Source organism: Maylandia zebra, linkage group LG7 (genome assembly GCF_041146795.1).
Source record: "Maylandia zebra isolate NMK-2024a linkage group LG7, Mzebra_GT3a, whole genome shotgun sequence".
NCBI classification, from domain to species: domain Eukaryota; kingdom Metazoa; phylum Chordata; class Actinopteri; order Cichliformes; family Cichlidae; genus Maylandia; species Maylandia zebra.
In genome coordinates, this window is record NC_135173.1 from 45,967,056 (window position 1) to 45,991,019 (window position 23,964).

At 40.9% G+C, this 23,964-nt stretch overlaps 1 protein-coding gene across 5 annotated transcripts; it reads left to right on the forward strand.

Moving 5' to 3' along the window:
* The first annotated feature begins 3,113 nt into the window (after positions 1 to 3,113).
* git2b (G protein-coupled receptor kinase interacting ArfGAP 2b) lies at positions 3,114 to 23,924 on the forward strand. 5 transcript variants are annotated; one of them, XM_076886493.1, is made up of 20 exons: positions 3,114 to 3,198; positions 4,033 to 4,166; positions 4,336 to 4,448; positions 5,641 to 5,746; positions 7,264 to 7,350; positions 7,444 to 7,574; positions 9,824 to 9,918; positions 10,347 to 10,392; positions 10,606 to 10,657; positions 10,773 to 10,845; positions 10,954 to 11,051; positions 11,154 to 11,265; positions 11,712 to 11,863; positions 11,969 to 12,121; positions 15,735 to 15,944; positions 16,094 to 16,183; positions 16,766 to 16,848; positions 19,921 to 20,076; positions 21,492 to 21,555; positions 22,073 to 23,924. In XM_076886493.1, exons 3-20 carry the CDS (start codon positions 4,336 to 4,338, stop codon positions 22,280 to 22,282), a joined length of 2,031 nt encoding a protein of 676 aa, XP_076742608.1. In that variant the 5' UTR covers positions 3,114 to 3,198; positions 4,033 to 4,166; the 3' UTR covers positions 22,283 to 23,924. The 5 variants fall into 5 exon arrangements, with proteins under 5 accessions (XP_076742608.1, XP_012772303.1, XP_004538145.1 ...); XM_012916849.3 differs by lacking the exon at positions 3,114 to 3,198 and adding an exon at positions 3,205 to 3,434; XM_004538088.4 differs by lacking the exon at positions 3,114 to 3,198 and adding an exon at positions 3,205 to 3,434 and having other exon boundaries at positions 10,609 to 10,657.
* Positions 23,925 to 23,964: the final 40 nt, after the last annotated feature.

Genomic DNA, 23,964 nt, shown 5'->3' on the forward strand with positions numbered 1-23,964 from the left:
CTGGATGGGCCTGGGCTCCCTTGCCTTGGTGGGTACCAGAGGACGGGGGTGCCTACTGGGGTCAGTGGGGGAGCTGACCCCAGTAGGCACCCCCATCCCCAGCTACCTCCTTCTTCCCGCTCCCCCACACCCACCCACACAGGTAGGGCCTTGGGGTGCAGGTGTGTCACCAGGGTGCAGGGGAGACATCCCCCCCCCGTCCCCCCCCGTCATGTCCCCCCCCCCCCCCCCCCCGTCCCCTTCTGGCCACCTGTGCCTCAATTTTATCTCACAACTTAGACATCCACATTACTTACACTCTCATAACACACACATATATATAGGGCCTTGAGGGTGGGCACGGTCTGTGTATTCAAACCTACCTCTGGCGCCGGTGCCCACCTCTCAATTTTAAATCCATGTAGACATTGAGGGTTCTCGGGAGGGGCCATGCTAACACCTGCTGCTCTCTGGCAGCAGCACCATGCTCTCCCTTGTTTTAAATGCACTTTAGAGCAACACGCAGCAACACTACACATGAGCGGGAGGAGGGAGGTATGGGGTCTTCACACACCCCCGTTCTCTACTAGCCATCGGGGCGGGGGGGCTAGGAGGAGATGTTGGCTGTCCGATTGGCCTCCCTGCTGCTGCGGAGCCTGGGACGGTGTGCTTGCCTCCACCCCGGGGGAAGGGTAACATCTCTTGGGTCTGAGTGCCGTTTCCCCCTCTGGGGGCGAGGGTACCTGGACCCGGGGTATAGAGTATGTTTGGGGAGTGTGATTATGTGTACATGTCCATTTATGTCAATCCTTACGTTGGGTGAGTGCTGAGTGTTTGTATATGTGTGCATGAGGGTGGGAATGCATGTTTGTGTCTGCGTGTGCCTGTTTGTCTGTGTCTATATGTCAGGTCGGGTCTTAGACTCCACCTCTCTGGGAACTCCCAGGCCCTCCAAAGTGTGGAGGCCTATCTCCCCTCACCACACTCCCTGCCGGTGACTGATGCCCTCAGGGGTCGGTGCATTGGTGGTTCTTGGTGTCCGGGGCTGGGCACTCAGGCATGTACCAGCTCACTCCCGGTGGCTAATTGGCGGGGCCTGGTGCCTGTTGCTCGGTCAGGCCTCTTCCGGGGCGCGGGGGGCCCTTGGGCCTCCGGCCTCTGGGCCTGCGGCTCGGCTCACTCTGGCACAGCTGGCTGCCGGCAGAGCCGGCGGGCACGCCGGTGCAGCCCCCTCTAGCTTCTGCTCGGTGGCTACTGGGTGACCCCTCGTCTGGGGATCCTCAGCCCTTCCCATGAGGGTGGCACGGATGCCCCTCCGGTGGTCCTCCTTGGGCTCTCGCACTCTGGAGCCTCTGGATGTCTGGGGCCTGGATCTCCTCCATGCCTGCTTCATGCCCTGGGGGACAGGGCTATGGCTCTCTACATCCTCTTGCAGACCATTACATGGGGAAACCATTTGAATACAAGTGCGCTGATCCACACAGGTGTGCACACGGGTGTTCACTGTTCGTAGATCGTAAATTACACCTTTCTTGGCTGCTACTTCAAAGCACATTGTGCGCAATTCTGACGGCTAAAGAACCAAATGGGACAGGCAAAAAAAACAACAAAAAAAAAACACAAACCAAGCAGCCATGTACTGCTTCTGATTTGGAAACATCTTAGGCAGCACAAGAACAGAACAGCACAGTATACATACAATGTCACATTTGGACTCATCAGGACAAAGCACAGATTCTAGCTGGTCTGATGTCCATTCCTTGTGTCAGGTTGAAGAAGATAAGATAAGAGATAAGATAAGATAAAACTTTGTTAATCCCTCGGGTGGGTTCCTCTGGGAAATTCGGTTTCCAAAAGCACAGCACCGACAGAAGTTACAGTTACAGAATATTATATATATATATACACACACACACACACACACATATAAATACAGAGACATATATAAATAAAATATACGAAGGGGATAAATAGAATAAATAGGAATAAAATAAAAATACAAGTGAATTGCACATTTCAAGTATTGAGGTCTATTGTACCATTGACTATTAACAAAAGTATTGCACAAACGGTATTGCACAGTGAGGTGAAGAGGTGAAGAACTCTCAATAGTGATTTCGTTAGCATTCAACCAAGCCCTATACTTCCTCAAAATGATGTTGAGATGTGCCTATTGTGGCTATTTGAAATAAAGTGGGCTGTGGGCTCTGAGCAGAGGAAAGCCATTTCTCTTCTGTTTACTGTGCTCTAATGTAATCCTCTGCAACAGATGTTTTAGTTTGAAGTTTTAGAGAATGAATGCATTTTATTCTATAATCTTTTTTGATGATATGCAAAATGTAGTGGCTTTGAGGGTGCCAGATCTATGTACTGGAGTAAAAAAAAAGTTTAATCTAAAAGGAGATGCCAGAAGTAAACAAACAATTAAAAGTGACATAAAGTTCTCTCAATAAATACAGTATAAAATCCAATTTTCAAATGCTTATTTCATTTATTAAGGGAAAAGGGTTTTCAAAACAACCCGACCCTATGTGTAAAAGCAGTTGCCACCAAACCTAATAACTAGCAGTCAAACATGTGCAAAGGTAATTAGACTTTCACATCACTGAGGAGGAATTGTGTCTCACTCTTCTTTGCAGAATTGCTTTAATGGAGCCACACTGAAGATTTTCTAGGATAAATGGCCTGTTTGGTGTTATGCCAAAGCATCTCAATTTGTTACTTTTGAGATCTTTTAGCCTACTTTGCCAGACAGTTTCTAATTAATTGAGTTCTTGATTCAGCAGGTCTGGCAGTAATCAGACCTGGGTGCCTGATTGGTTTCTTTAAAAAAAAAAGAAGAAGAAGAAAAAAGTCCACCTATATTTGGATATTTTTTTCCTCTTAAATAAAACCACCACCACCAAAAGTGGATTTTGTGTCTTGATGATCTGAAAGATGTATACGTGACAAGAATGCAAGTAAATAAATAAATACAATTAATCAATTAAACAAATCTGCACTGTACATTGTATTTATTTTTATTCATACCGAACAGTGAATTTCCACTTTTGTTAATTTCAGTGGCAGGCCAGGGTGGCTTTTATTGTGTCCAGTGTGACAATTTTCCTTTATCGCGTTAGTCTCCTGATGGTGGTGCTTTCTGCACTCTGTAGGGCCTTTAGAAGCCACTGAAGGAAACAAGGAAGGAAGCAGCCTATGAGGCGCGGAGGAGGCTGTGTGAGTGTTGGAATGGGTCACGGCTTTGTTCAACAGTAGGAGGGGAGGGCTGACGGCTACAGTCGCTAAAAGTGTAAAATACAATCAGCCGGGCGAACTATCCTGTCATATCTCTGTGTAGCTGTGTTGCAACGTAACTTCCAGATATTTGTTTCTCCTGGACTCGAAGGATTTCGTCTAAGGGATGTCAAAGCGAGTGCGAAGCAGAGAGGTCTGCGCTGATTGCAGTGCTCCGGGTACGATGCCAGACAAGCTAGCTGTAACGTTAGCTATCCAGCTAACCAGCTAGCCCCCACTATAAGTTATCGGAGCGTCTTGTTAGCCTGGCTAGTTACTGCGACTGTACTAACAATTAGCAATTAGCTGAATTACTAATTGTAGCGGTTGTATTTTTTCTTGTGGAAACGTTAGGTGTTTTTTTTCTTCCTCTTTTTTCCCCCTTTTTTTTGAAGGCGTGCCTGTGTAATCACATTAACCTGTCTTATTCTGAACTAGTTGCTTGACTGTATTGGTTGTCGGGTTACAGTAAGGTTAGTGGTGCGTTAAAGGCAGTATTATTTAATTTCTTAAATAAGACTGCTCAGAAGACAGCGCTAACTTGCTGATAATCAGTAATGCCGCACAGTGGGTGTTAATGCTTGTGAAAACGTTTCTTGATTATGTCAAAGATTTGAGGGTGGGATACACCTTACCTAAAGCAGTCATGTCTTACTGCAAGTCAGCGAATATCTTCGTCTGGTTAGAGGGAGTTACTGCTCTGGGTTAAGGCTGTCTGTTACGTTGTTCATCAAATATTAGACTCATGGGATAAAAAGCACTGTATCTGTATCGTAGAACCTCGCTGGGCCTCTGTTAACAGGGGTGTGCTGATCTGCGATGAGTGCTGCAGCATCCATCGAGGTCTTGGGAGACACAGCTCTCAAGTCCGACATCTGACTCATTCTCCGTGGCCACACTCACAGCTGCAGGTGGGGAAGCGGGGACACGATCTCCATAAATCAAACGCAAAGATGCAAATGAGTACAGTCTGTTCTCCATAATGCAATATGTAAATATATAAGAGGACCATGTATGACTAGGAATCCCCAAAGTATTTTCTGCCTGTTCTAAAAATGTTAATGTGCTTTCTTGTTTCAGATGGTTCAAACACTGTATGGCAATGGAGCTAATTCCATATGGGAGCACAGTCTTCTGGATCCTTCCTCTTCAGTGAGTGGGAAACGCAAAGCCAACCCACAGGACAGAGTGCAGTAAGTTTTATTTTTAAAAATATGTCATTGCTGGTTTTTGGTACACTTGATTGCACTTTGATATTAAATTGTAGTGACAAAATTGATTTTCTTTGCTAAGGTCAGTAAACATGCCTAATCCGCCCGCTCTACCATGAACGTCACTCACAGATAGTCAGTCTTAACTTACTTGGAGAACTTGCTTGATCAGCTGACAAGCACGTTTGAAAATAAATATATCTGCAGTGCGGTCTAGCTGATCAGCTACATGATCATGCAAGAAACTGAATTTTAGAAGAGTACCTCCTTTAAAGGTAATGCTTTTTGTGAGGAGTTTTTCCCATCCTTTAGAAGTCCTAGTACAACAAAAACAAAATCTGCGAAGCAAAGAGATTTGATGTACTAAAGCCTGTTATAAACACCATGTCAGTCTGCTGTGTAGCTTGGGGAGTAAAGATAAACAGTCAGCCACATGTAATCACAGCAGTGCTGTGTCTGACCCGCACACTTGGAGCAAGCACTTTCATAACTTCTTCCCAAATGCAATTTCTGAGATGGACGCTATCTTATAAGGTTTCCACCACAAGCACTTTCCCCGAGAAACATTTTAAGGATCTTGGGTGCTCAGCAGTTTAAACTGGAAACAGGCTAAATTTAGTTCCTTAAGGTGTAGTTTGAAATGTTTAGTTCCAGGTGTTTTAAAACCACTGGAACTGTGGGGGAATTCTGCTGGGACCAATGCTGCTTAGTGGTTAATTACAGACAATTCAACTGCTTTAAATTCTGTTCAACTTCATTCACACCATATGGATTTATTCTGATTGCTGGACGTTGTTTTTGGGATTAATAAATTTAGGGTATTTTTACTATAACTATTCTTTTCTATTTGCGTAAATATTTTGTATTAAAACGAGCAACGACAGAGTTTGAATGTGACCTAAATTGCACCCCTAAGATTCTTGGCTTACGTGAAAGCCAGACGAATCTAGCGTTGTGGCGGTATGGTGGTTTACATGACCGATACGTTTCTCTGCCATTAATGTAATGCTGCACATACAAATCTGCAGTCCATTGTTTAATGTCCAGTTTAAGTGTTCACTTCTCGTCAGTGTTTGTCTTAATCATAAACAAAGATAAACAGTGATGTGCTCACTTGAAAACTTGTAATTAATGTCCACATTTTGAGATTGTGAGAGTCTATTGTTGTTTCCAGTCCTAATAAGACAGAGTTCATCAAGGCAAAATATCAGATGCTGGCGTATGTACATCGGATGCCTTGTCGGGAGGATGACAGTGTGACTGCAAAAGACCTCAGCAAGGTGACAATTTACTCTGTTGTTTCATTTAAACGTTCCTCTTGTAACACTATTAGACGTTCAAAAAAAAGAGGATCTTTGAGACTTTATTGTAATACAGCAAGTGTTTGATTTTAATGTTGATATCTGACCAGTTCCTGCAAAATCCAGTGATGAGTTTCCTCAAACTTAACCTGGGCTACTAATATTACGTAGCCCCTCCCCAATGTCACCAAACAGGGCATGGACATGGGGGTATCCTGTGGAGGAAGTTGTCCTCCTGTGGATTGTGAGGGATTGTCGGGTGGGGTCTGTGTAGGTCAAACCTATTCTAGTGCATCCTGTGGATGATTGATTGGATTAGGTTCTGGGGAATGGCAGGCAGAAGGCAAATGAGTGGACTATAAAGCAACATTAATGGCTTAGGGGACTATGTGATTAAAATCAGAGTTTTCTGTGTCCATGTTTTTTACCTGGATTATTAACCATGGTAACTTATGCTGAACACCTAACCTGGTCGGGAACAAGGTATGTTCTGAGTCTTAATTTAAAATCATCTGAAAGTGCCACATTTTCAGTGATTCTTTTATTTACAGTATGTTTTAAGTCTTATGTAGATTCTGTGCTGGTGGCATACTTTTTATATGTGCAGCTTGTTAAGCCATAACTTACTGAATGAAGTGCTAACTCTGACTGTGCGTCACATTGTCCTGGGAATGTGCATGTATTGCTTTGTTGATGCAGAAAATGTTTTAATGTTGTTCTACTTGATTGTAATCTGCGGGAATTCAGCAACTAGAACACAGAACACACACCAAGAACACCTGTTCAGTTGATAAAATAAATTTCACTTGTCCATGTCGCCTTTACTAGGCTGTGGGATGGTAAGATTTCTTGTTAAAATGTATCCAGATTAAAGCACAGAGCGTACTCGGCAATAAAAAAACAAAACATTAAATTGAATTAAAATGTTTATATTGTCACTCTGTACTAAATTGCTAGATTAATACTTTTTTTCCTGCATTAATTTGCAATAGTGTTGCATTTTACTTTTGCAGTTTTTATGTCCTTTATAGACTTTTAATTACCCTTTTTATATGACCTTTAAAAGCCACTTTTTATGTGACCGTGAACAGAACCTGAAGCAGACACTCTGCTTAAAAGAGGAAGCTGGTAACCACCACTGTGATAGCCGTTATCTTCAACTGGGGTTTGAATGGTTTTTCAGACGCTCAGCCAAAAAAAGTCTGGCTGTGTTGAACTTTCTTTGTAGAATGGCGTTCGTTAAATGTCTTGGGTTGCTGCTGTCCTTGGGCTGTTCCTGAAATTTTTTATAGTGTGCAGGGACTGTTGTGCTGTCGTGGAGGCACCTTGTATGGCAATGCGGCTGGTCGTTATGTGTATATGTATATCTCAACAGAGTACTGCATTAAAAAGAAATAACCTGTCACCAAAGTTATAAGAAGGCCTAAAGCCGACACAGTGTCTTCATAATCAGCTGTAACGGATTTTAAACAAGGTTCTTGTTAAATGTCTTTCAGCAACTTCATTCCAGTGTCCGTACTGGGAACCTGGAGACCTGCCTTAGACTCTTATCTTTAGGAGCTCAGGCTAACTTCTTTCATCCAGTAAGTTTGGGGGAATAAGCAGAAAGTTGATTTGGAAGTGGGCGTGATAATACTAATGATTAACCACTGTTTTTTTTCCCCTTCAAATTTTAGGAGAAGGGAAACACCCCACTACACATAGCAGCAAAAGCAGGTCAAATATTACAAGCGGAGCTATTGGCAGTTTATGGAGCTGATCCTGGAGCGCTGGACTCGAGTGGGAAGACCCCCATTGATTATGCAAGGTAATGTATAGCCTGTATTTTTATTTTAACACCTTCAAATGTTCTGATAAAAGGTTTGGGGTTTTGTTTTGTTTGTTTTTTTTAGGTGAGAGCAGTCGAAATGTTATATTGACACTTGATGATGTTAATACCACAAGATAAATTTAGAAGTTTCACTTTTAAGTGGCATTCTGCTTTCACGCATTTAAGTGGATCATATATTGTAGTCAAGCGAATTCAGGAGCCTTGTTCATTTTCTGTATGTTGGGAAAATGACTTCAGGCATATGTCTTGTATAGAAAACGCAGCAAGCTGCGAAACAGTATTTGACGCTGTAAAGTTGGAATTCCTATGTGCAATGGTAGTGCAGCTGCAAGCATCACCTTAAGAGATGCAGTCCAGCTCATTAGTGGCTGTGATACAGGAAATGATGCACAAGATGCAGATGTAAAAATACACAGGAAAAAAAAATAGCTGTGCTCTTGCTTTACATGTTGTATCTTGTGGAAATGTTAGCCGGATACTAAAAACAGCAAGTGACAGGAAGTAGCCAGCAATACACAGCAGAAAAGGACAAAAACAGCTAAGCTGGAAATGGAGGGGAGGGGGAAATATTGTCACCCGCTGAACTGGCTAAAATATTTAACATGCCTTTTACAATGTTAGACAAAAAGTGGCTTTATGTCCGAGTTTGACTAATTCAATGAAACGAGCAAGGCAGAAGAGAAAGGAGGAATTCAGTTGTGCAGGGAGCTGATGACTCAGCTTGGTTAGTTTATAGTAAGTTTCAATTGAGCTCAAGTAAAAAAAAAAAAAAACTTGTCCGTGTGGACCTTGATATTTGTCTTCAGTCTCATCCACTCTGTTATCATTTCCTCAGCCAGATCAAACTGGAATCTAACCAAAATCTACATTTGATTTTTAAATATAATTATTGATGTGTAAACTGAAAGCGAAGACAACAGATAAGACTATGGAAGCTTGTTTCCACCACTGGGGAAAAAAATATTTAGGATTTAAGAGATAAGATAAGATAGAACTTTATTAATCCCTCGGGTGGGTTCCTCTGGGAAATTCGATTTCCAAAAAAAGCACAGCAACGACCGAAGTTACAGTTACAGAATTGTTATATATATATATATATATATATATATATATATATATATAAATAAATAAATAAAAATAGGAATAAAAAATAAAATTTATTATTATTTATTAACTTGAAGCTATCAAATAATAACCTGTAATTTTGACTTTCAGACGGCAAAAAAAAAAGTGGCAGAAAGAGGCTTCCATAAAAGACAGGGTCATTTAAGTTGGGACTTAAAGGGGACTTTAGTCATTTGCAGTGCAAAAGATACTGGAAGGTTTTAGACTTCTATTTACAAATGGTCCTCAGCAAGATTAAAAGTGTCAGGGTGCATTAAAATGGAATGCAGTCAGCACATATTGAGAAAATCTCACTTTTTAAGACTCATCTTCACTCAGAAATACTCACACTAACTCCAACATAATAGTGTGGTGTGAGGCATTTTTACATTAGTTTAACAGATTACAACATGTTGTTGTTATTCCCTGATCAATGATTACTACAGTAACACTGCCTTAATAGTTCAGTGCAGACTAACTGGCAGACAATCTGATGGCTGTCAAAGAGCTTACAGGTTTTAGTTGAAGGAGATTTATCAATGACTCTACTATTACACTGATGACTGATTAGCATAACAGTTACGTTTACATAGTGTAAAAAGACAAGATAACGCATAGATGAGATGATAAGACTTAATGTGCTCTGCTATGTGGTTTGATATTGTCTGTATGAATGAGGAAATTAAATAGTGTGTCTGACTGCTGGTTCAAGCGTGGGAGGTGAAAAGTCACAGAAAATCTCAGTTTGTTGAGGAAAGCCTGCCAATGAGCAAGTTACTTTCAGAGAGTCTGTTACTCTGGTAACTCACTCAGTTTAAGGTAACGCTCCTTATTGAGCTTTTACTGAACCCGTCCCCACAGCCTGCAGAAACCAACAAGCAGAACCTGTTATTTGTGATGGTTTTCATCAAATTGAATGTTGTAGTGCTGTAATAAATATTTTTTTTGTTGTGAAACAAAATTATTTTGAAAATCACTCCAAATAGTGGAATAGTATGGGAGTACATTATTTAAAATATGATGCTGACATTGTAAGGCATTGTAAGGTACCTGAGATATTTTTAGCTGTAGTTCTTTAGCATATTTCTGAAACTTGACCTTTTTGTTCCGTACCTCTGCAGACAAGCTGGGCATCAGGAGCTGGCAGAGAGACTAGTGGAGATCCAGTATGAACTCACTGACCGGCTAACATTTTACCTTTGTGGACGAAGACCAGGTAAATGCAGTAAATCAGTCAACCACAGCTGCAGCTTTGCATTAGAGGAATGTATTCAATAGCTTTAAAATGGCTTTCAATCATTTTTATGCAAAAAAATGCGTTCAACAACACAAACTGTTAAAAAATAACTGAAAAAAAAAGTGTTTTCTGGAGTCCTATATTTAAAATATTTTGTGCAAACACAGTACTTAATATTTAAGTACTCGATACAAAATTGGAAAGATAAAACAAATGACAATAAGATTAAATCATATATGATTTAAAAAATAAAACAGATTACATACATATCACCAACTTTATAAATCACCACTTCCAACTTTGTGCTATCCTCACCACACTAGTGGGTCAGTCCCTGCCAAAAAAACCCCAAGAACTTTTGATTGTGAAAATATTTGAAACGTTATCTCTTCATTGTTGTGCTACAGATCACAGAAATGGGCAACACTTCATCATTCCTCAGATGGCAGACAGGTAAATGTTAAAGCTTTTAATTTGAAAAACTTGATCTGGTAATGAGTTAATGTGAGTTTCCGTTGATATACGTTAACCATCTTATTTTCTTGTGCTGCATTGGATGGATAAGAAATAAGTAAGTTTCTCATTTTTGCCACGAGCCACTGTTCTTGTGAGTGTGGAGCCGTTTCCTGCAGGATAAATAAACTTTGTTAATTTCTCCATTTAAAGCAGCCTGGATTTGTCAGAGTTTGCAAAAGCTGCAAAGAAGAAGCTGCAGTCGGTAAGACGTTTTTACATGGGATTTGTTTCCCGTGACATTTACAGTGTAGCCTCTTCTTCATCTGCTGTTTATTCTTTAGGAAACAGAAGTGCTAATTCTGCTTACTTTGCCGTAGCTAAGCAACCATCAGTTTGAAGAGCTGGCCATGGATGTTTATGATGAAGTCGACAGAAGAGAAACGGATGCAGGTTGAATTACAAGAACTGTTTTAAAAAAAATAATTTTTTAAAAATCACACCGTCTATAAACCTCTTTTACATTTTATTTAAACATTATGTGCGTCTTGCTTTTTTCAGTGTGGCTGGCCACTCAGAACCACAGCACGCTGGTAACAGACACCACAGTTGTGCCTTTTCTGCCTGTCAATCCTGAGTACTCATCTACCAGAAACCAGGCAAGTGCTGTCACCTTATGTCCTCATGTTATAACTTCACTTCTTTGTGTGCGACTAGTAGATTTGGTAATTGGTTTGGTTTTAATCTATTTGCTTTCTCAGGGTCGTCAGAAATTGGCAAGGTTTAGTGCTCACGAATTTGCCACACTGGTCATCGATATTCTAACAGATGCTAAGCGACGGCAGTGGGGTAATTCCTGTGAAAGTCCCAAAGGTAGGACATGATTATTTTCCACTTGTAGCACATGTTAAATTCCCCTGCTAATCTGCTTTTGTTTTTTGGGCTATATTAAGTTTGTAAATGTCCTGCTTAGCATATGAACAGAAGAACATTTTCAAAAACCGCAAGCAGTGGGGGGGAACCTAAATTTGTTGGCCTATAATAAGATGCAGAAAGTGTTTTCTTTGTAGTTCAATGTGGAGCGAAATATAGACAACGCTACGGTACACAGGCAACAATTAAAGTTTCAACCATGTGTGAAAAGGGGCTTAATAATGTCCTGCATGCTGCAACTCACAGACAACCAAGAAAAATTGTAGGAGGTCACTATAAAGAATGCTGGGTGTTAGATTCAATCAATAAAAAGGGATTGAAACAGCTGCCCGTAGCCAGCACTGCTGTTTGATCCCTAGTCCTTTGATCTTTGTCTCTGCTTTCAGATAATGTGGAGCTGATCCTTCAGGGAATAGACGGTCACCACAACAGTGAGGGCCAAGATAATGACCAGCCAGATTACGACAGTGTGGCATCAGATGAAGATCCGGTCCAAGAGGCAACATGTGGAGACAGCTGCAATGATGGAAGGACCAAGGTTAATGTCTCTTGAAGCCTGTTATTCCATTGCTTACTGTAGGCTTTACTTGTAATACAGATCAAATGAATCCCATCTTATGTCCGTATGCATGTTTCACTGCAGAGCTCAGAGTCTTCTGATCTGTCTGATGGACCAATCACAGTGCAAGAATTTATGGAGGTGAAGAGCGCCCTCACTGCATCAGAAGCCAAAATACAACAGCTTCTGAAAGTCAACTGTCACCTTAGTGAAGAGCTACGTTTGATGCAGAGCAAGGTTAGTTAAGACGCAAAAGTCGAGGTCACTTTATGTATCACATTGTCTCTGGTGTTTCTTGTTCTGGTTATAAATTGCATAATAATGTTGCTATTTAAACATAACATCCTGAAATTGTGTTTAACATGTAATGTTAGTATAACCCAACTCAGGGTTTATAGATGAGATGTATCACTGTCTTTACCCTAAAATGCTTTCTTAACTCTACACAGTCTTAAATGGTTTGTGTGTGTGTGTGTATGTATAGATAGAATCATACATTATTCAAAATGAAAAACAAAAGAAATGCTGGGTTTTTTTGTTTTGTTTTTTTATTTTGTCTTCAAGACTGAGGTAACTGTAAATTTTGTAAATTTGAGCTTTGTGACTTGGCATGTTATCATAGCAGCCATCAGAACATGGGTACACCGTGGTCATAAAGTCATGGACATGGTTAACAACGATACTCAGGTAGCTATGGTGTTTAAATGATGGTCATTTGGTACTAAAGGGTCCGAAGTGTGCAGAGAAAATAGCTCCCACAACATTTCACCACCACCACCACCTGCCTGAACAGTTGTTCTTCGAATCGTTCATACCAAATTCTGACCCTATCATCCAAATGTCACAGCAGAAATTGAGACTCATCACAGGTCACAGGTCAATTTTCTCTTGTCCAGTTTAGGTGAGCCTGTGCAAGTTACCTGCTCTAAGCTCACAGGAGTTATGTATGGTGTGGTCTTCTGCTGCTGTAGCCCATCTGCTTCAAGATTCCACCTAGGGCTGGGCCATATTATACCGTTCACGGTAATACCGGTATAATGTTAGGCAACGATAGGAAAATGAAATATCGCGATAGAATGGGAGTAAAACGCGCATGCGCAGTGCCTTTGTTTTCATACGCACATGGCCGATTGTTGAGTGAAACAGATGATCCAGAATTGGTTTGTAAAAATGGTGTAACTTCCGTGATGTGGAACTGGTTTGGTGTTTGTCCGTCAGATACACAACAAAGCACATTTTTTTGCAGAACATGCAAGCGGCCGTTGTTATTGTCATATTTGTCGGACTAAGATGCTCTTAAATCTGGGAGTAATCTGGGTCCTAAACTCCTATCTTTCAGGTCAAACAACACTGCAGCATCACTTAGAGTTAAAAACTGTCTAAATTCTTTCATCTTTAATAAAACGATCAGCATTGCTGCTTTACGAGGTGTAACTATAAAGTTTAACTTCCAGGCATCCATGAAAACAAAAGTTATTACATTTAACGGAGTTAGAAGTTAGCAGGAAGCTAGCGGAAGTTAGCTCGCTAGTTTCGCTAGTTACCTAAGCATGATATTGCATGTTCTGACTGAGAGATTTCTGAAAAAAATCAAACGTACAGCTCTGCTATCACTTTCAACATAAATGAAGACAGGAAACTAAACAGCAGTGACGTTTGTAGGGTTACTGAAGTTGGGCTAGCTGGTATATAATGATGTGCTACGTGATCGCTAGCGACACAGCTATGTTAGCATAACATAAACAGTGAAGCTGGAGGACGAACACTAACACTTTTCCACTTATAAAAGTTAACGTGAAGGTTCTTCATGGTTAGAGACAAATGCAATCGCATGGCAGGATACTGTAAACGGACCAAACTTCAGTCAGGAGAACAACTGAGATAATCCATCCACAATACAAGGTTAGTCATTAATATACTGCAACAACATGGGAATAGAGCAGCTGCCAGAGAATTCAACATTAAGGAATCAATGGTACAGAAGTGGAGGAAGCAAGAAGAATGAGTTTAATAAAGTTTGATTTATCTGACTGCTTTGTTTCGCTTAATGTGCCTTATAATCCCGTGCACCTTATGGTCCGAAAAATGCGTACTGCACACTGCAGTTTAATGTTGCAAAGCACCTCTTTTTAACTTCAGTGGATATTATACATGGTTATGCTCAGGACATGTCAGCCCATTTCTACTGGAAATGCCTTTTGGTTAAACTTTCAGCAAGCAATTTGCATTTGTACTGTTACATTTTTATAAAGCTTTAATGTACATAAAAACCAGCTTCTTGTTTAAGTGAATATAAATGGAAGGTTGTCTTTTTGCGCTAGTAATGTTGTGGAGTTGTATTTTGTCTCGCATCAATTATATCGTCGGTTATATTGTTATCGCAAATTTTCAAATATATATCGTGATAAATATTTTTGGCCATATCGCCCTGCTCTAATTCCACCTGTTGTTCTTCTTCTGCACACGCTGGTTATAATAAGTGGTTCTTTGAGTTAATGTTGACTTCCTGTTAGGCTGGCTGATTAGATATTTTGTGTTAATAAGCAGTTAGATGTAACTGAAAATCATTTAAGGAAGTCATGCTGTTGTTTTTTTGTGAACAGAGAAAATGGCTACAATGTGTCTGGATGCATTAAGATTCCTGTGACAAGGATAGCAGATTTCAAATTGCAAAGCAGTATTTTATGTTATAGATGTTTGTGATGTAAACTCAAATCCTATGTCAGATCTTAAAAGGCAACCCACAGAGGACATTTTGCTCCATAGCATAAATCTGCAATGATTATTTAGGAACCACCTAAATGCAGAAAAATAACTGGAGTTAGCTTTTTCCATTACACAAATGTCAGCAAGTTAGGTTCCTGACTTGTAGACCCACAACCCACAACTGTCTAATTTATACTATTTATTTCAGGCATGCCACATCACTCACTTCCTCATATCTTGGTATTTTGAAAGTCCCTCTTTTCCCCGGTGGGGAAACATGCACATTTTTACAGTTCTACGTGCTTTTGGGAAATAATCGTGTTTACTATTCCCTTCCCTTCTCTCTGGTAGAAAAGTAGCAGAGTCGAACAAAAAGCCTGTGGATGTAGAGACTGAAGTGCAACAAAATCAGTCAACAAAGGCTTTTTTTTTTTTTGTTGTTGTTGTTGTTAGAGAAAATATATACATTCAAGTTCTTACAATACTGATGATAATAGGGAAAAACTGTTTCTCTATAACTGCATTTTCTAATGTAATTTGTGTTATATGTTACATCAGTCATTGTTGCACTCAGAAACATAAACTAAAGCAAAGGACAAAATTGTAGACAACCCAGTTTTTGTGCGGTCTGTACCCCTTGTGCTTCATCAGAATCCCAGGTTTATTTTATTGATGCCTCTCAACTTTACCTTGGGTATGTCTCATAGTTTTAAATATTGACTTGATGTGCTTACTTTTGCATAGTAATACCTACTTTTTGTTTCTTGAAGCTGTTGTTTTTTCAGAGTGTAAGCACTGTTTGTGTAAATAAGGGCAACCCCCTGTGTGGCACTTTATCAGGGGGTGTTGCACTTCAAGATCTGTGGTGTTTTTTTGTTTTTTTGTTTTTTCTTGTTTGTTTGTTTTTTTCAACATACATTGTCAGCATTTCATTTGTCAAGGAAGCAAGCCTTTTGTTGTTTGAAGGACCTTGAGCAGAAACAAGAACAAAACAGAGATGAAGATAAGTTGAACCTTATCCGAATAGCTTCCCACCTGGAGGCCTAGCTGTAATCTACTCTATTATTGGTGCCGCGCCCGGCTTTTGTGTGGAGATCAGCTCACAGTTAAGAGTCAAATTGAAAGATGTTTTTGTTCTCTACAGCTGAATTCCCTGCAGACTGAAAACACAACACTGCGATGGCAAACCCCCAGCGGACAGCAACAACCCCAGGGCCTCTTTGGTCGACAGCAACCTCGCGGAGGCCGCGCCAGGTCCATGTATGAGACGGGCTCTACTCCAAGGCAGTACCCCCACCGAGTTGACACAGCTCGGCATGACGATGGAGTCATTTTACAACCCTTCCCTACCAATGTAAGCACAGGAGTACCACTGTTTTCATTCTTAATTTACCAAAGTGGTGATGCCTGGCTTGGGGCTGGTGTTGTTGTTTTTTTTATATTCATTCATTCATTCATTGCATCTCAATAGAGTATGCTCAACTTGGTTTGACCCCTTTCTAGATTGGTAGGGGTCCTTTGGGGACGGCTGCTTCCTCCCTTCCTACCTTCCCCTCTTCCCTCTCCTGGTCGTGGGATGAGAGATCTCGAAGGGTTAAGTACTGAAAATTCCCGCGGCTCAGAGGCAGCCCCAGGGGACGGTGAAAACTGTCCTCTTTGACCCCACAGTCTTCTCTCCTGACCTGTGTCTATAAACTGCCTTTTCTCAGCATCTCCTGCCTGCATGCATGCACTGCAGTGCCTCTGCTACAGTTCAGTTTCTGAGCACCCCAGCTTCTCATTGTCAAAAGTGCTGACATGTTGCATCAGAGATGGCTGCTTGAATAATCCGACAGCTGAATCCAGTATATGTGAAAGATGTATAACGGATCACCACATTGTGCTTTTTAGGGATAACTTTCTGATAAAACAGAGGACAGTTGACAGCTTCGCGTCTACTAATCGCATCCTGGGCAGTGCAGCTGTGCTCCGCCACATGAACTGATTGTATCGTTTCTGCCTTTTTTTCTCTTCACAGTGAGATGTCTTAATAATAATGAGATCACAGGTTTGATTTTAGAATTGCATGTTTCTAATTTCTGTGCGGCCACATTTGCTGCTGTGATAACTTATCTAACTAATCACATACAGTATATACTGTGTTTGATTGACTGTTGTCCTCTGACATTCCTACAGGGCTGTAGTCTGGAAGGACAGAGTACAGTGCTGGAGAATGACTATGACACTACACCCAATCACTCTGAAATGGAGGAGAGTGGGTAAGATCTTCTTCTGTTAACTGTTGATTTTAAAGACTAAAACACCATTTTCTCTGTATAGGTTTAAAATGAAGGCCACTTTGATCACAAATACAGGGAGTGCAGAATTATTAGGCAAGTTGTATTTTTGAGGACTAATTTTATTATTGAACAACAACCATGTTCTCAATGAACCCAAAAAACTCATTAATATCAAAGCTAAATGTTTTTGGAAGTAGTTTTTAGTTTGTTTTTAGTTTTAGCTATTTTAGGGGGATATCTGTGTGTGCAGGTGACTATTACTGTGCATAATTATTAGGCAACTTAACAAAAAACAAATATATACCCATTTCAATTATTTATTTTTACCAGTGAAACCAATATAACATCTCCACATTCACAAATATACATTTCTGACATTCAAAAACAAAACAAAAACAAATCAGCGACCAATATAGCCACCTTTCTTTGCAAGGACACTCAAAAGCCTGCCATCCATGGATTCTGTCAGTGTTTTGATCTGTTCACCATCAACATTGCGTGCAGCAGCAACCACAGCCTCCCAGACACTGTTCAGAGAGGTGTACTGTTTTCCCTCCTTGTAAATCTCTCATTTGATGATGGACCACAGGTTCTCAATGGGGTTCAGATCAGGTGAACAAGGTGGCCATGTCATTAGTTTTTCTTCTTTTATACCCTTTCTTGCCAGCCACGCTGTGGAGTACTTGGACGCGTGTGATGGAGCATTGTCCTGCATGAAAATCATGTTTTTCTTGAAGGATGCAGACTTCTTCCTGTACCACTGCTTGAAGAAGGTGTCTTCCAGAAACTGGCAGTAGGACTGGGAGTTGAGCTTGTCTCCATCCTCAACCCGAAAAGGCCCCACAAGCTCATCTTTGATGATACCAGCCCAAACCAGTACTCCACCTCCACCTTGCTGGCGTCTGAGTCGGACTGGAGCTCTCTGCCCTTTACCAATCCAGCCACGGGCCCATCCATCTGGCCCATCAAGACTCACTCTCATTTCATCAGTCCATAAAACCTTAGAAAAATCAGTCTTGAGATATTTCTTGGCCCAGTCTTGACGTTTCAGCTTGTGTGTCTTGTTCAGTGGTGGTCGTCTTTCAGCCTTTCTTACCTTGGCCATGTCTCTGAGTATTGCACACCTTGTGCTTTTGGGCACTCCAGTGATGTTGCAGCTCTGAAATATGGCCAAACTGGTGGCAAGTGGCATCTTGGCAGCTGCACGCTTGGCTTTTCTCAGTTCATGGGCAGTTATTTTGCGCCTTGGTTTTTCCACACGCTTCTTGCGACCCTGTTGACTATTTTGAATGAAACGCTTGATTGTTCGATGATCACGCTTCAGAAGCTTTGCAATTTTGAGACTGCTGCATCCCTCTGCAAGATATCTCATTATTTTTGACTTTTCTGAGCCTGTCAAGTCCTTCTTTTGACCCATTTTGCCAAAGGAAAGAACGTTGCCTAATAATTATGCACACCTGATATAGGGTGTTGATGTCATTAGACCACACCCCTTCTCATTACAGAGATGCACATCACCTAATATGCTTAATTGGTAGTAGGCTTTCAAGCCTATACAGCTTGGAGTAAGACAACATGCATGAAGAGGATGATGTGGACAAAATACTCATTTGCCTAATAATTCTGCACTCCCTGTATAAAACATCAAAGAAGCCCCTTTGCAAGATTTGCTTACTCTCTCCTGAAAGAAGTGCACGCATCACATTTTTTTAATATACCAACTGTTCAAAGCAAGCACGGTGGCACAGTGGTTAGCACTGTTGCCGCACAGCAAGAAGGTCCTGAGTTCAATTCCAACATCAGGCCGGGGTCTTTCTGTGTGGAGTTTGCATGTTCTCCCCGTGTTTGCGTGGGTTCCCTCCGGGTACTCCGGCTTCCTCCCACCGTCCAAAGACATGCAGCTTGTGGGGATAGGTTAATTGGATAATCCAAATTGCCACTAGGTGTGAATGTGCGAATGAATGTGAGTGCGACTGGTTGTCTGTCCCTGTGTGTTGGCCCTGCGACAGACTGGCGACCTGTCCAGGGTGTACCCTGCCTCTCGCCCTATGAAAGCTGGGATAGGCTCCAGCGCCCCCCGCGACCCTGAAAAGGAAAAGCGGAAGCGAATGGATGGATGGATGTTCAAAGCAAAAGGAACAAGTTATGGAAAAAAAAAAGTATAAGCCTTTCCCCCTGTTTCTTGTCTCGAGACATGACAGTATTGATGGAGCCAAAGCTTACAAAGTTAAAGGTCACAGGAATGGAGAACGGGAAGCCAGATGTGGATTAGTTTTGACAGGTGTTTAGGAAAAAAAACGGCTTTGAGCCATTCAGCCTGCCTGCACGGTTCAATGAAATAATATACAGTTCCCAAAAATATTTTGACATATAAACCAAATTCTAACATTTATGAATTTAGATAAGATTAACCTTATTTTAAAGAAAAAATAGGAGTGAATCTAATTAAGTAAGGGTATACTACTTGTTAAGAAATGTTCTAGTCTCTTGAGAGGCAGCTGAGGACCGCCACAACAGCGACCCGGTCAGCCTGCCCAATGGAAAATGGGAGATTAGGAGCAACTGAACTTTCAAAATAAGAGCAAGGGGATTTTCCACTAATAAAGCCACTGCATTATTCCCACCAATTATGAAAAAATGGCATTAAATTGCAGGATGTGTAGTACCAGTCAAAAGCTTCACCGTTCAAGCGAAGTCTGTCGGGAAACACTGCACCCACCTACTGGCTTCACTACAGATCAGTTATTTAGAATATTGTCCTCTGTAATTTATCGTCCTTTAGCTTTTAGAAGCCTGACCCTGACTTTAGCCTGAAGTCAACCAGTTTCTGTAAAAAGCTGTTTCTTTCAAAGTAGAGTTTTTCTTTTATCCAAACTCCACCCAACAGGTACTTTTGAGGTCAACTCTCTGTGTGATACTTTTTGTTTTCATCTTGATTTCATTATCCTCTTCAAAAGATCCACCTTTGTTGTATAATTCATTGTTTGGTGGGTTCTTTAAGTAACACTCCTGTAAGAAGATCAGTTGTCAGTTCTCTGTTTTTATTTGTAGCAGCCCTCTTGCTGCCTCTGAAGCAGCCCACCAGCAGGAGGAGGGCGAGGAGGATGCCACCCTGCCTTGCACAGAGGACGTCATCTGTAAGACGGAGCAGATCACTAAGAACATCCAGGAGCTTCTGAGAGCTGCCCAGGAGACCAAACATGAAAGGTATTGAGCAGTTATATGAATAACATGTAATGTGATATTTATACAAAATGAGCCAAGTTATATTTCAAAAACATCTGAAATTTCTAGCTATTCAAAATAAAATCTTTTCACCCGATGCACTGTGAACCTCAGTTTTTCCACCGTCTGGCTCAGATTCCGTGCTTGTATTTCTGTCATTCTGCCTGATATGTTTAAGAGCTGACTTTGCCCAGGTGCTTTTAGGTCAGTGGTTTTTTTTAAAAGTTGTGTATAGGGCCTTGGCCTGGATGATGCCAGCTTGCATCCTAAGGAACTAAAAGTCTCCTTATTTTCACCTGAGTTGCAGAGTGAATACAGTTACTCACATATTGGTGATAACCAAGCAGCACTCTGATTTCCAGCCCTGTTTAGGATCCCTCTGTGTGAGTCTAAGGAGTGTGGGTCTTAGGTCTGTCAATGCACCTAACAGGAAACAAACAGCACATGATCTTATTTTCCCCTGTGGTTTGCCAAGTCCACAGTAGTTACTTGTTTATTAATAATTTCTTTATTATTTTTACTGTAGGTTTTTTTTTTTTTTTTTTTTTTTTTTAAACTGTTCCACACTGCTACCCGTTTTCCTTTTTGTAGGTTATTGCTTACATTGTCCCCCTTTTTCTTTTGTGTAAATATCTTGAGATTAACAATGTTTCCCATCTAGCTCCAGGGATATGAGCAGCTACATGGTTAAATGCTGCTGAACTTCCGTGTCGCTTCTAGAAACACTAGCTGGTACTAAAATAATAGTTCATATTTTATTAATGAACTAGAGCCATTGTCTCTCTGGGATGGGAAGTTGTAAATAAGAACGGTGGAAAGTATAACGCACAACAGCCGTGTGAACCAGATTCTGCTCGACTAAACTGGCATACAACCTCTCAACTGAAGCAGTGTGTAAACAAACAAGGACAGGCTGCTGGTGCTAGCATGTTAGCACTGCCTACGTTAGTCATGTGGGTGCACAACAATCAGACTGTATATGTGTGTACACATTTGAGTGACATAAAAAAATTTGATTCGATTATTGAAAAATGCGTTTCATTCAAATGGCTTTAAAAGATAAATTACATACATCGACTGTTTCGGTCTGTTCACATTTTTAAGACGTGCTGCTGATCAAGGCAGCAGATTTTAAAATAGTGTTAAATAAATGTCCTTCGTGGTGTGGCCCTGCCCAGAAATGCCATTCACTGCTTTCATAGAACAGAAAGGTGCCAAGTATTGTTTTTAAATGATCGCTTATTCTTTATTTATTTACTGTACAACTTTGAAAACAGTTGAATGAAATCCTAAATAGCCAAACACTATTACACCCCGTTGCTCTTTTTGATCGTTTTGAGAAAGGTTTGTGGAAAAAAATTTCACCCATTCATCCTTCTTGTCTCCTCCTACTGCAGCTTTCTGCCTTGCTCTGAAAAAATCTGCATGGCTGTGACAGAGATGGCTGCCCTGTTTCCCAAGGTAAGATGAGCAGCTCAGTGTCCAATGGAACAATTTGCTTTGTCTGACAACAGCTGAAGGCAGTTGTTTCCACACATGAACTCCTGAAAATGTCAGGAGAATAAGGTTGGGACATTGTCAGAAGCGGCACTTTATCACACGTAGCACGCAACAGGATATAATCTTTATTAAGCCAAATACTCTTTGAGGGTGTTGCTTGAGTGAAACTCGCTATATTCTCACATCAGACGGACTTTGTAATAGAGACCCAACAGAGTAAAGAGTGCTTAATGTCTGATCGAACCAGATCTGACATTTTGTTCTCATAGCTTGGCTGGATGTGTGAAAGCAGCTTAAAATTATTTGTCCAGATAGGTGGCACCTGCTTGTTACATAGCTTGTATTGGATCTTGTTTTACCATCTCAATATTTACCTTGTTGTAGTCTCATAGAAATCCAGTGCCTGCCTAGCACATAAAGTGATTACGAACGCTTTCATGTCCTCGCCTTATCAAATCTCCTTCCCTCCTCCCTTCAGAGGCCGTCCTCAGAGACAGTGCGAGGGTCTCTGTGTCTGCTGACTTCAAGCGCTAGCCGGCTCCACAGAGAGTGCCAGAAGGCTGCAGAACACAACCTCAGCCCGTCAGACATCCAGCTGGTCACTCAGCAGGTCATTCAGTGCGCCTATGACATAGCCAAAGCTGCCAAACAACTTGTTACTGTGACAACCAAAGAAAACAACAACTAATTAAACTCCAAAGACACTCCCAATGCGCCAAACATACAGCATATAAATGATGTTAATCAATGGTTTCCCTTCCCCCCCCATATTAATCAGTGTAAGCTTTTGTGTACATTCCTAGAGGTGGAGAAAAAAATATAACATGCAAAATCATAGCTCAATCAAAAGCTTTATTTATTTTGTTTTTATACCATGGTAATAAAAAGTGTGTATATATACAGGGGGGGGGGGGAAATACTTGTTCTTTACCTCACAGATTGAATCTATTCAGTTTCCAGAAGTGCAGTGTTGCCTGTGTATATAAAAGCAATTAGAACAAACAAGTTTTGCATTATCCGTTTCCTTCTAGAGGACACCATCAGTCATTAGCTGTGCTCACTGAGGTCCGCTTTCTGGTACTCATAGACGATCATGTCTTACCTAGCAGCAATGATCAGAACAGATGAGCTACTCCAATCACAATGTTTGTTTTTCTTTAAGAGGCAGTTACAGTGTTCATTGTTCTTGAATCATTGTGGTGTTGCTTGCTTAAAGTTCAATTGTTTGTTCAGTAAGCCAACTGTGATTATAAAAGCAGCTTCAGTGTATCGAGCACCGTGTGAGTGTCCAGACTTTCAGCCCATCCAGCAACTCCAGCAGTTTCAGTCCATCTGCGGGTTGAAACAATGTTTATAAGTAAAGTATCAATAGTTTTTTGGGGTTTTTTCTTTTTCTTTTTTGAGTTATAATGTTACAGCCATACTTAAGATGTTCTGTGTGTGTGTGTGTGTGTGTGTGTGTGTGTGTGTGTGTGTGAGCGTTGGCCTCAGTGGCCTGTGTGAAATCCATTTTGAATCAATTTTACTAGCGTTATGCAAATATGTGAGATGTATGTATCCATGTAATTCTTTATCAGAATAATCCAAATGCTATTCTATTTATAAACTGTATGTCATACCTCTAAGAAAATATCAATGTTTATTTTCATAAGCTTTGGTTTAACACGATGCTCGGCGCAGGCTAACGTTTTTGTTCTGAGGTCTGGGACGTCTCAGCCGGCAGTTAGTTATAGGAAACGTGTGGTCTGTTTATTTTAGTGTGGTGTTTTAACTCCAGTATTTTAGACGCTTCATGTGGTCGAGTATGTACCGCCTACGGCTTAGAGCCAATGATAATGTAATTGTACCCTCAGTTCTAGAATAGTTGTTGTAGAACACGGGTCTAATGTGACACTCACTGTGAGCCAGATGTGTTTGAACCAGGGGTGGAAGGAAAACTGGAATACGCTGCACGACAAGTGGACGGCAGGGTTGTGCTCTTATTGCAGGGTCCTTACTGTGCAATTTAAAGTGTAATGTAATTGGTGCTAGATAAAGAAAAAAGCAGATTAATTTATCACTGCTCAATTTCCTTAAAGAGGACTACCTGTTAGAATGCGTTAAAGAAAATCTAAAGCGCCTGTTTAACTGTAACCACAGCAGTATGAACATGCACGTTCATTTCTATCTAAAACTGCTTTCTTAGGTGGCTGGGTGAGGATTAAAAAGACATTTAGAAGTATCCTTAAAACGTCTTCAGTGCACATGAGTATACTGTTCACTTCTGGTTAGTTGCTTAAGTCTTCTTAGGTGTGTTTTTGACAGAATATTAAACTATTTGTCTAAGTCTGCATACTGGTTTTTTGTTTTGTTTTTTTTGTTTTAACAGTA